The sequence below is a fragment of the Chlorocebus sabaeus genome, chromosome 5 (assembly GCF_047675955.1).
Source record: "Chlorocebus sabaeus isolate Y175 chromosome 5, mChlSab1.0.hap1, whole genome shotgun sequence".
NCBI lineage: Eukaryota > Metazoa > Chordata > Mammalia > Primates > Cercopithecidae > Chlorocebus > Chlorocebus sabaeus.
The window spans coordinates 66,614,134-66,627,545 of record NC_132908.1 but is presented as its reverse complement, the minus strand read 5'-3'; the positions used below and the strand labels follow the sequence as shown (position 1 = coordinate 66,627,545).

The 13,412-nt window shown below is 36.8% G+C and overlaps 1 protein-coding gene across 7 annotated transcripts in view; it reads right to left on the bottom strand.

Annotated features, from left to right (window-relative positions):
• Positions 1-13,412, bottom strand: part of NFAT5 (nuclear factor of activated T cells 5) — a 130,337-nt gene that overhangs the window by 35,561 nt on the left and 81,364 nt on the right. For 4 of the 7 annotated variants that reach the window (XM_007993800.3, XM_007993801.3, XM_007993802.3 and 1 more), the window contains 4 exons: positions 12,509-13,067; positions 6,304-6,496; positions 3,963-4,153; positions 161-333 (listed from right to left, as the gene is read on the bottom strand). In XM_007993800.3, coding sequence (XP_007991991.1) covers positions 161-333; positions 3,963-4,153; positions 6,304-6,496; positions 12,509-13,067 — 1,116 coding nt within the window. The remainder of the gene's footprint in view (positions 1-160; positions 334-3,962; positions 4,154-6,303; positions 6,497-12,508; positions 13,068-13,412) is intronic. The other 3 variants (XM_007993806.3, XM_073015528.1, XM_073015529.1) reach the window with 1 other exon arrangement.

Sequence of the window (13,412 nt, the reverse complement as noted above, 5' to 3'; positions counted from 1 at the left end):
TTTGGTCTAGAAAATCTGACTACTGCTTTTAAAATATTTCAAATTTTGCATGATCACAAGCCGGAGTATGTGAAATATCTAAAATTTAGAGATGTCTAAAAGATTAACAGAAAATGAAAGAAACTCCATATGTTTAGTATCTCCATATCTTCTTACTTACTACACAAAATTGGAGAAGAGGGTGTTTGCAGTGTCAAAGTGGAGCCATCTTTCCTCGTGATATTAACTCGAAAAACCAATCTGGCACGAGTGCTTTTTTTCTTGGAACCAGCAATTCCTATTCTGGCTTCAACATCAGCATTCCTCAATTTCAATATCCCTACGCAGTCCACCCTAATACAGAAAAAAATATATAAAGGGACATTTTGTTGTATAAATAGTGTAAAGCTCTTAATCAACAAGTTTGTTTTTTAAAATTTTGCTTATCTATTAATTCTGTGAATAGGTAATAAAGTTACAAAGTTCCAAGTTCAAAACTACAAAAGGGTAAATTCTAAACATTCACTGTTCCTAATCCTGTCAATCTTTTGTTTATAATAATAAAGAAAAAGTAAAAAAAAAAAATCACTATTTTAAAATCTGAACATAAGTAATGGCTTATAAGAGACCTTTTTTTTTTTTTTGAGAGGGAGTCTCACTGTCACCCAGGCTGGAGAGACTGGAGTGCAGTGGTATGATCTCAGCTTACTGCAACCTCTGTCTCCTGGGTTCCAGGGATTCTCCTGCCTCAGCCTCCTGAGTAGCTGGGATTACAGGTGGCCGCCACCATGCCCAGCTATTTTTTGTATTTTTAGTAAAGATGGGGTTACACCATGTTGGCCAGGTTGGTCTTGAACTCCTGTACTCAAGTGATCTGCCCACCTTGGCCTCCCAAAGTGCTGGGATTACAGGCATGAGCTACCGTACCTGGCCAGAGACCATTAAAAAAAAAAAAAAAAAAAAAAAAAAAAATTTAGCCTCTTTCTTTACAGAGCTAATTCTGAAAACAGAGAAAATGGATTTTACTTTTAAAAACTTAGTAGCTGCCTCCAGAAGGATGGAATATTAGATAGCCACTAAGAAGTATGTTACCACATTGAATGATATGTGAAAAATGCTCATGATAAGTAAAAAGCAGATTACAAAACAATGGGTACACTATTTTTTCAATTTTGCCCAAAAAAGACTAGGAAGACACACATTAAAATAGTGGTTATTTCCAGGAAGTTGGTTTTTATTTATTTATATTTATTTTATTTTTTTGAGACGGAGTCTTGCTGTGTCACCCAGGTCTGAGTGCAATGGCGCTACCTCAGCTCACTATAACCTCTGCCTCCTCAGTTCAGGTAATTCTCATGCCTCAGCCTCCTGAGTAGCTGGGATTACAGGTATGCACCATTACCCCAGCTCATTTTTGTACTTTTAGTAGAGCCAGAGTCTTACTATGTTGCCCGGGTTGGTCTCGAACTCCTGGCTCAAGAGATCCATCCACCTCAGCCTCCCAAAGTGTTGGGATTATAAGCATGAGCCACTGTGCCAGGCTGGAAGTTGGTTTTTAAAGGGCATGTTTTTAGCTTTTTATTACCCTGTGTTTTTGACTTTTTTTTTTTTTTTTTGAGACAGACTTTCGCTCTTGTTGCCCAGGCTAGAGTGCAATGGTGCAATCTCAGCTCACTGCAGCCTCTGCCTCCAGGGTTCCAGCGATTCTCCTGCCTCAGCCTCTCATGTAGCTGGGACTACAGGCATGCACCACCACTCCTGGCTAATTTCTATATTTTTAGTAGAGATGGGGTTTCACCATGTTGGCCAGGCTGGTCTCAAACTCCTGGCCTCAGATGATCTGCATGCCTCAGCTTCCCAAAGTATTGGGATTACAGGCATGAGTCACCATGCCTGGCCCCTTTTTCAACTTTCTTATATTGACTAAGTACTATTTTTATAATCAGTAAATTCTTTCCTTTCCTCCTCTACTATACATATTTACTTTTATAATTGTCGTTTTTTTTTTTTTTTTTGAGACGGAGTCTTGCTCTGTCACCCAGGCTGGAGTGCAGTGGCGTGATCTCAGCTCACTACAAACTCCGCCTCCTGGATTCAAGCAATTCTCTGCTTCAGCCTCCCAAGTAGCTTGGATTACAGGTGCCTGCCACCACACCCAGCTAATTTTTTGTATTTTTAATAGAGACAGGGTTTCACCATCTTGGCCAGGCTGGTCTTGAACCCCTGACCTCATGATCCACCCACCTTGGCCTCCCAAAGTGCTCGGATTACAGGCGTGAGCCACCGTGTCCAGCCCCTTTTTTTTTTATAATTTTCAAAAGTTACAAGTTAAAAAATATTAATGAGGCCAGGCCCGGTGGCTCACACCTGTAATCCCAGCACTTTGGGAGCCTGAGGTGGGTGGATGATTTGAGGTCAGGAGTTCGAGACCAGCTTGACCTACATAGTGAAACCCCATCTCTACTAAAATACAAAAATTAGCCAGGTATGGTGGTGGGCGCCTGTAATCCTAGCTACTCGGGAGGCTGAGGGAGGAGAATTGCTTGAACCCAGGAGGTGGAGGTTGCAGTGAGCTGAGATCGTGCCACTACATTGCTTGGGCAACAAAGCACGACTCCCTCTCCAAAAAAAAAAAATTTGTAAAAAAAAATTTACAAAATATTTCTCAAAATGTCTTTTTTCCAACTAACCTTTTACCAGTCTATTTAAAATGGCTTTCAAAAGGAAACTGAAAACCAAGTAAAGTCTTTAGCAACTATCCAATACACAAATAATTACAACATAGGTCTACCCCATACAAATATATTTCCTGCTGTTATGGTTCAGTTTTACGACTGAAGGTCCTTTACGCAAGGCTTAAGGAAAAATAATTTTTAAAACTTAAATGTACAAGATGAAAAACACATAATCTAAATCTAAAGATATATATTTTTTAAATACAGGAAAATAACAACCAATGGTGAATTTAAACCAGCAATACGCGTTTCACATCAAGATGGAATAAGGCACTTCATAGCCTCTGCTGAACAGTTTCTTGGCCGGGTGCAGTGGCTCACGCCTGTAATCCCAGCACTTTGGGAGGTCAAGGTGGGTGGATTACCTGAGGTCAGGAGTTGGAGACCAGCCTGGCCAAGATGGTGAAACCCTGACTCTACTAAAAATACAAAAATTAGCCAGGGCGGTGGCAGGTGCCTGTAATCTCAGCTACTTGGGAGGCTGAGGTAGGGAAAATCACTTGAACCTGGGAGGCAAAGGTTGCAGTGAACCGAGATAGCACCACTGCACTCCAGCCAGGGCAACAGATGGAGACTCTGTCTCAAAAAAAAAAAAAAAAAAAAGTTTCTAAAGCAAACATTAAGAAGGTGGAATTCAGGAAAACAAATCAAATCGTAGTTTTTATTTTCAATGTTACTATTATAAACCCAAAAAGTAAGTCTTTGGCCAGCTTTCAACTTGGCTTTGATATCCCTGCCTTTACCATGGGAATTCTTTTTTTTTTTTTTTGAGACGAAGTTTCGCTTTGTTGCCTGGCTTGGAGGGCAGTGGCACAATTTCGGCTCACTGCAAACTCCACCTCCTGGGTTCAAGTGATTCTCCTGCCTCAGCCTCCCAGGTAGCTGGGATTACAGGCATGTGCCACTACGCCCAGCTAATTTTTGTACTTTCAGTAGAGACAGGGTTTCGCCATGTTGGCCAGGCTGGTCTCTAACTCCTGACCTCAGGTGATCCACCAGCGTCACACTCCAAAAGTGCTGGGATTACAGGCATGAGCCACTGCACCTGGTCCAACCATGGGAATTCTTTAGCAAAGGGTAAAAGAGTTAATTTTAACCCACAACCATTCTGAAGTAGTGTCTTTTTTTATTCATATTTAAAACATTTTAATAAAATACTCAAAATCTTCTGTACGTTAGAAACTGAACAATTCTCCTGCCTAACACAAGAGTGTAATATATAATGAAAAATTCTTACTAAGTACTTACGCCAGTGTCATGTTGTTGCTAGGATCAAGGCCGACTTCTATAACAGTAGTGCCTTCAATGTCCACTTCTTTGCAAGGAGTTGTATTTCGTCCAGTTACCCTGCAGGCCTGATAAAATCCATGTGGTTTCACTCGTCCAGAGTCGTTGCCCACAAACACTTGCAACACTACAGGTTCATTATGGCCTTCCAGCTGAAACAAGAAAACATGCAACAGAAACACTAATTAGCATTTCAAATAATCTAATTATAAAATCAAATATTTAAGACCAAATCCTATACTTGTAACTGAATTACATTTAAAAATATTTATATCTTCAAGAAAAACAGAGGTAAAACATTTTCATAAAAGAGTTGGCTAAATTCCTGAAGTAAGTCATAGTTTTAATTCTGTAATAACCATACTTAAATTATAAATTTAGATGTTAGATGATAAATTACCATTTATAATTTATTTGTACAAGCAGATGAGAATGAATACACAGTACTTTAGGTAGCATTTGGGTTGCTCAGGACCTACCACCATAACAATGGAAAAACTCACGAAACTGTTAGTGGCATCATCATCATCAAATGAGACTACATATACCGTATTTTTATTCTACTAAAGCTACTTGAGTAGAAAAGTATGAGTGCAGCTATATGAATAACAAGGAAATGAAGCTCATTTTCATGGACTAGATACATACATATAACATCATTAAATCCTGGGATAAAACATTATGGTCTGAGAGATTGCTAGTTCAAACGGGGATCTATGGCTCATTACAGGTCTCTAGCAAGCCTTCATAAATTAAATTATAATTTGTATGCTGAAAAATATATAAATATTTAAAACAGCATTTGGGAACAAATGTTTCCAATCCTGATTCTTGATAAGGCTTATAGTTAAACATTGAAGCCGCTAATATAGAATGCAGAAAATCACAAAGTAAATTGTACAATGCATGCCAAACAAAGTGCTTAAAAAATTCACACATGCCTTACAGCTGTATCTCTACAAAATGGTATCATAATGAGGAAAATAAGCAAACCCCAGTCAAATTGCTGGTCAGCAGAACCTAGAACAGTGCCTGGCACATGGAGGAGTGCAGTATTTGTTGAATGAATGACTAAAATTTTTAAGGTCAATTCATTCCCTATCATAGTTAAGCAATTAATCTAACAATACTTCTAACGAGACAAAACATAAAGTCAGGGCAATTAGGTTAAACGTAATGACCAAACTACCAAAATATCTGGCTAGACAAATATTTACACAAAGCATAACATAAATTTCTCACTTGCCTGTTACCTGTCCTGGGTTTGAAGGATTGGGTGTGGGTTAAGGCAGTAAGTAGTGAAGAAGGGTAGGCTTGATATTGTACACATGACTATTAACCAACCTTATAAATGGTGGCAGACACGTTTCCTGATTGATCCAGAGAGTTTCAATCATAATTTCATTCAAGTATAAAATGAAAGGCAGTCCACCTCTACTCCTAACTTAAAATACTATTTAACTAATATATTTATACAAATTGTATTTAATAAGAATCTACCATGTAACTAGCCAAAATTCCTCCCTATTTAGTCTTTTGCAAGGGGTAGGGACACTTGTTAAGTTTTCTCCCCATTCTCCCATTTTTTTGAGGTTCGTCTTCAAAGACAAATATTCTTTATAACAAGATATCCTAGGTGTTAAGTCCCTTTTAACTTTTAGTCTCAACTTTTAAAAAAAGTCAGACTCAATTGATATCCCATTTCTTTTTTTTCCCTCATTTCCTTCTTTCCCCCTGTACTTGAGTGGATGCAAATAATATCCCATTTCTTAAACCAAAGCCTTAAGTATTAATCAATTCTTTTCTCAGTCCAATAGTCTTGATTACTTAACCATCTCAAAAACCTTATTTTCAAAGTTCTCAGTAATTTCTACTATATTTCTTTGAATTCACTTTAATATTTCTTCCTCCAAGGTGGGAGGATCACTTGAGATCAGGAGTTCGAGACCAGTCTCGCCAACATGGTGAAACCCCGACTCAACTAAAAATACAAAAATTAGCTGGGCCTGGTGGCACACACCTGTGGGTCCCAGCTACTCAGGTGGCTGAGGCATGATTACTTGCACCGGGGGACAGAGGCTGCAGTGAGCTGAGATTGCACCACTGCACTCCAGCCTGGGTGACAGAGTGAGACTGTCTCAAAACAACAACAAAAATTCTTTCTAAATATAAAGTTTGAGATGAATCTAATTCAAATATCAAATATGAGGGAAGAAAATTTATGATTTGAAAATATTTTACTTTTCAGGACATATTCCCCTTTACATTTTAACTAAAATTCAAATGAAAATAAAGTAAATACCTTTACTGTAGGAAAGCCTTGCTGTGTTCTATCTTTTACTGAGCCGCGGCTGCCCTCAGTCAGGTACCGAGCTCGATGCTGTGTCTCAGGTTGCACAACTATCTTCAGCTCCTTTCCCTCACTTTTAACAGGATATTGTCCACACAACATAGGGCTCTTCTTTACTCCAGTTCCTTTTTGGTTTTCCAATGTTCTGAGAAATCAGAGCACAACATGGAGAAAGTATCAAAAAGAGTTTTTTGATCAAAAAAAAAAAAAAAAGCAGCCATCTAAGACAAAGGAAGAAACAGAACTGGCAATAATAGTAAAAACAACTATTTAGCTTGCTGGCAAAATAAAATATTGCCTAAGGGAAGATACATGAGCAAAGTATCTTTAAAAAGATTTTGTAAAAAAGTTTACTATATGATGCAAAAATAAAAGAAAGTACGTTTGACAGAAAAGAAAATGAACGTATAAGAGTGGTAGGAGGAAGGGAGAAGATTGACTGCAATAAACTGAAACTAATACAAAAGAATAGTTAATGTCACTATAACCTTTCACACTGTACTTCAGTCAAAATAAGATTTAAAAATTCCATGTATGCATTCCATATATAAATTCCAAATTTTATATAAAGCTATAAGATTAACTACTGTTATTTTTTAATTGCAAAGTAAAAGAAAAAAAGTGAGGGTAGCAAAAGCAAAAATCAAACCCCCAAAAACCCTACATACCCCCATACAAAATGGCCTACAAACCAAATGAAGGTATATGTAGCTTATTCTTTTGGGTTTCCTTCTCAGTAAATCAAACTGAAGAAATTATATAAAAAATTAGTGATTCAATTTTTATGGGGAAATTAGCTTTACTCTAAACAATCTTTTCTAGGAGTGTGATTTTTCAGATTATTTTTATTTGTGATTAGTTAAGTAATTAAAGCTCTCAATAAAAATTTTACAATCTGGGCTTGACAGCACCAGCATTCTACCTTTTTTTTTTATTTTTTGAGATGGAGTTTTACTCTGTCACCCAGGCTGGAGTACAGCGGCACAATCTCAGCTCACTGTAACCTCTGCTTCCTGGGTTCAATTGATTCTCCTGCCTCAGCCTCCCAAGTAGCTGGGATTACAGGCGTGTGCCACCACACCTGTTTTTATATTTTTATTAGAGATGGGGTTTCACCATGTTGTCCAGGCTGGTCTTGAACTCCTGACCTCAGGTGATCTGCCCACTTTGGCCTCCCAAAGTACTGGGATTACAAGCGTGAGCCACTGCGCCTGGCCCTTATTGTTTTTAGTTATGCTTTTAACATTTATTTATAATGCATTTGCTATGTGGAATATATGTTCAAAGGAAACAGTATCCCAAATGGTGGTTATGACTTCAGGCGAACACATTTAATCTGTAAAATAGTTGAAGCACTGCAAATACATAATAAAAATAAGTAAAAACAATATTGCTAGTTATCTTTCCTTCTGAGCAACGGAGTGGTGGCTCACACCTGTAATTCCAGCACTTTGGGAGGCCAAGGCGGGTGGATCACCTGAGGTCAGGAGTTCGAGACCACCCTGGCCAACATGGTGAAACCCCATCTCTACTAAAACTACAAAAAATTAGCCAGTGGCAGACGCCTGTAATCCCATCTACTCTGGAGGTTGAGGCAGGAGAATCACTTGAACCCAGGAGGTGCAGGTTGCAGGGAGCCCAGATTGTGCCATTGTACTCCAGCCTGGTCAATAAGAGCAAAACTCCATCTCAAAAAACAAAACAAAACAAAACAAAAAAAAATTCACCTATGTTTTTAAATAAAGTCAGGGTCATAGCTTTCTCTGTGACCCTCCTAGTCCTAAGTTTTGACTCACATCAAAGATCCAGGAGCCAGATGACTGTGAAGAAAAATCTCCTCTAAAAGCAACCAGATCCCAGTAGGAATATTATGACTTCAAACACAGAGGAGCTAAGCAGGCTTAAACCTGGCTCTAATGTTTACCCCTCTAGCTGTAACCAAGTTGTTGCCTCAATCATCAAGAACAAAGTGAGAAAGGCACTATCTTCAATGGAAATGGGGAGTAGGTTGAATCGTTGGCTAAGAAAGGGGCAAAAGAACGGAGCAAAGAAGGACTGAAACTAGCACAGGAATTCAGTAAGACTGATAGATAAGAGGAAGAGTTCTCAAGGCGCAATACTGTGCTTAATCATCTTCATATTCCCTGAACCTGATACAGTTCCTGAAACATAACAGGTGCTGAAGAAATCTTTGTTGATGAAGGCAAATAATAAGAAGAAAGGGACAAAGAAAGGAAAGCAGAGAGATAAAGGAGCTTCTGTAATATTAAGATGAGAAAGACCTAAGATGAGAAAGGTCCTAAATGGACAAGGAATGCCATTCGTGCAAGTTTGACATAAGTAGGTCAAAGATTACTTGTGCAAGTCATTTAAAAGGCCCTGGAAGAATAAATTCTATGAACATAAGTATCAAGTTGAAGCTGGAACAATGGGTAATAAACTCTGTTGTTCTTTTCATCATTCTGGGTACAGATTCAAACATTTGGTCTAACTAGTGTGCAGCTCCTCACACATGAAAGTCTATGATATTTTGTTTTATACTAATCTTAAAGTAAAAATATTCATTTATTGAAACGATGTAGAAATATCCCCCAGATACACATACAAAGAGATGAAAAAAAATACTGCAAAACGATAATAGCAGGTTTACTGAGTGACTAGATTATGGGGTTTTCTTGTATTTTTCAAATACTTGTAATTCATATCTATTAATTTTATAATAGAAAAGGGAAAATTTTAGTTTGAAATATAAGGAAAATTCATACAGCATATTAACTTGGCAAGACATGATTTTATACTCACGCTAGTCAAGCTAATATTTATCAGGGCAAATAAATGAAAATGAGTTTTACTAGTCTAGTAAAACAAATGATCTCACTTGGGATGAAGACTATTGAGTGAGTATACACATTACGGCTTAAAAAAGAATATCATATGTAATTAAGCAATTTCTAAAATGGTACTTTAGAATTCCTTAAAACTATCTTTATTTTCTAAAATGTAAAAATGGAATACATACATATTGAGATGTATAGACATGTAAAATCATGAAAACATACACTAACACTTAGAAACGTAGTCAAGTTACTAATTTTTAAGGCATGATGGCTTAAGAAAAAAGTAAAGTAGCAGTCAGTTACATGGGATTTTACCATGTAAAATCCAAAAAGGAAAATCCACCATCATGGCATATTCTATTCACAAGTCTTAAAATGACATTCTAATTTATGTGTGCTACATAACCCTTCTGGTGGCCTACGTCAAAAAAAATAATTTTCACTACAAAAAGCCTAAAATAGGTTTCATATCCAGATGACATCATATCTTAACTTATAGAAATATCTAGAAGAGATATGGGGCAACTGATTCTCAGGACATTTAGCTGAGAAATTTAAGAATGATATGGCTAGGAATATTCAAATACTAAGCTTTTTTTTTTAAAAAAAAAAAAGGTTTTTTTGTTGTTTTTTTTTTTTTGAGATGGAGTTTTGCTCTTGTTGCCCAGGTTGGAGTGCAATGGCATGATCTCGGCTCACCATAACCTCTGCCTCCCGGGTTCAAGTGATTCTCCTGCCTCAGCCTCCCGAGTAGCTGGGATTACAGGCATGCACCACCCATGCCCGGCTAATTTTGTATTTTTAGTAGAGACGGAGTTTCTACACATTGGTCAGGTGGGTCTCGAACTCCCAACCTCAGGTGATCCGCCTGCCTAAGCCTCCCAAAGTGCTGGGATTACAGGCGTGAGCCACTGTGCCCAGCCAAATTTTATTCTCTTATTAGACTCTAACATTTTAGTCATATAAAAATGCTATTTTCATCTACAAGCTATCAGATTTCTATGTGGTATCTTGAAGATCAATAAACTGCTGTATATATTTTAAAGTACATTTTCTAAATACTTAGTATGATATAAATTGTAACTTTATGGCACATTAGATCTAAGGCTATATTCTTATCTCTCAAAACATTTTAAGATTTTTTTCACTGTTGAAGAATACAGGCTTTTAGCTTGACATGCTCTGAAAAATTATTTTTAAGACCTATTTTTCTATATATTCAGGTATGATTTCATCCTTTCCTCAATATAGTTGTTATAAATTCCAATTTTAAACTTCTTCCATCATTTCCATATACTTTAATTACCTAAGAAGCTGGACACTTCTTCTGCTTGATGGAGTTTCTGCTCCATGAATTATTTCATGAAAGAGACTGTCTTGACCAATTATACTTTCCCTGGGTAACCTCAAATCATTTCTAAGATACAGCTATCATACAAACGTAGAAGCAGAAAAGATGAAGGTCAAGATATTTAATTAGCAACTGCAAATCACTGTGTTTATTAGTCATAAGTAAAAATTCTATTTGCTCTAAATTTGAACCTTCAACATTCATTTTGATATAAAAATGAAAATTTATCTTCCGGAACTTTATATTAAAACTTTCTCCACTAAAGCATAAACAAACACACATACATAATTAAATGATATTCATGAGCCTTTTAGATCTGTGCTACTATCACAGTTACTTTTAAGTATTTACCTCCTGTATTCATTACATTTTAGAGCCTTATTTTATAAGTAATAGTTCTACAAATATTATATTCTGAAATTCTTGACTTTATTAAATGGCAACATTTTAGGAAAGAGTATATCTTGTTTTCTTTTAGGTAATTTACTAATCTGGACTTTCTAAAACTGAAAAGCATTTAAATATTCATTTTCATTTAACTACATCACCCCAAAGGAGGTAAAGAAGCAGTGTAGAGTAATTATTGCTTAAAGGGTAGATACTACTTTTTAAAATGTATTGAGGGAGTGCTTAAGGGCAAGTTTAATATACATTAAGAATATTCTCTATAATATTCAACTGGATTTTTAACTGAAAAAAGATTAGTGATGTCATCAAGTAGTAAACCAATCTAAAGCTTCCTGACCACTTTTTGTGTAAAACTGAAATTGTAGGAGATCCTGGGTCCTAGCGAGTTAAATTTTAACAAATTATTTTGAATGTACTATAGAAAAATCTAATTTAAAAGGCTAGCAATTAAATATTACAATAAAATTAATAAAGGAATTAAAAATAAGTCATACTAGTCTGCATTATAGCGGTGAATATTCTGTAACATAGCTATTGAACTATATTAGTGGGTAGTGTGACTGACAGAGATGAAAGAAAACTCAAACATGTACCATGATCCTGTTTCATCACCCTCTAAAGAAGTAACCCAGAATCACAGAAAACAAATTAGTGATTTAAAAAAAATACTGAATCTGCACAGTGTATTAGTATCAAAGGAAAAAAGCTTATGATACATGAATCTAAATGATGAGAATCAAACTATCAATTTAGTTTTTTCTTGTTTTCATCAATTAAAGAGAAAAAAATTTAAGTCTAAAATCTTCTAAAAAATGTAAACCATATGAGGACACAATGTGAAAGAGAACACAGCTCTTAGTGACTGAGTTGTTTTTGATAGAGTCGCTACATTGCTAGTTATTTCTATGAGGAAATATATATAGAGAGACACACATTTTTTTTTTTTCTTTTTTTTTGAGATGGAGTTTTGCTCTTGTCGCCCAGGCTGGAGTGCAATGGCATGATCTCGGCTCACTGCAGCCTCCGCCTCCCAGGTTCAAGCGATTCTTCTGCCTCAGCCTCCCGAGTAGCTAGGGTTACAGGCATGTGCCACAATGCCCAGCTAATTTTTTTTGTATTTTTAGTAGAGATGGGGTTTCACCATGTTGGTCAGGCTGGTCTCAAACTCTTGACCTCAGGTGATCCGCCTGCCTGGGCCTCCCAAAGTGCTGGGATTACAGGCGTGAGCCACCGCGCCTGGCTGAGTAAAAATATTTTCAAGTCCTTTTAAAATATAAATTCATTTGAAATTTAAGTTATTTCAAAACAGATTATTTTCATTTTCTACTACCTAACTATACTGGTAATAAGATATCTATTGCTAGAATCTATGATTATTTTATTTTCTAGCTAGTAAAAGTTGGTAATTTTAAGTTAAAATTTTCAGGTATTTCAATGATAAAATTAGCACTGTTGCTTTATATGCAAACTTGAGCTGAGCAATTAGGAAAAATTGGGAATGTTTTTTTGTTTGTTTGTTTTGCATAATGGTGATAGAATTTTAAAAAATGTGAATACCAACCCATTTCCCGCTTTTGAGTTGCCTTTGTTGTCCGTGGTAAGCTGAGAAAGCACATAGTGAGGTGCTTTGGCACTGTCGGCATCAAATATATCCATATTAGATTCTTCACAATCTCGTCGTTTGACCCCCGGCCTCTGCTTTGGATTTCGTTTTCGTGATTTACGAGGTACCTCAGTGTTATCATTGTAGGAACTGGTGCTCATGTTACTGAAGTTGGAGGGGGAATCCTCCATCCACATACTGCAGCTCTGCTCAGATTCCAATCCACACCCCTCATCCTGGCAGGACATCCGACTGTTATCCAGCAAGTCCTCAGGTGGTGGTGAGATGTACAAGACTGTGTGCCTCTTCGGTGTTGATGGATGCTGCTGAACTGTGTTACTGGTTAACTGCTTTTCACTTACCCCTCTGTTACTTACCCCCACGGCTGAGGAGCAGCTCTCCACTTGCATAGCCTTGCTGTCGGTGACTGAGGTAGAATAAATGGTAGGGCTGGAAGAGGTGGTAAAGGAGCTGCAAGCACCGCCCATGGAGGAAGAGGAGGGAGCTGAAGAAGCATCTGCAGTGTACAATTCAAGAGTAAATACACTATACATGTTTTCACCTATGCTGGCTAGCAGTCCCATTGAAAATGTGATTTGTGAACTGATTGTTCTTCCCCAAAATGAATAGTCAGAATTTGGTTACGTTTTAGAATACAAATGCTTCAAGCAATATAAAGCCTAAGAAATGCAATTTTAAAAAATGCCCAAATAGCATTATTTTACTTGTGTTACAATCAATAGATTTTTTAAATCTCATTTAATGTTTTAAGCTGTAAAGCAAAAATAAAGCTTTTATTGCCTCAGCTGGACATTCTATTGAATTTTAATCATTTAAAGTAATAAAGAAAACCCCAATATGA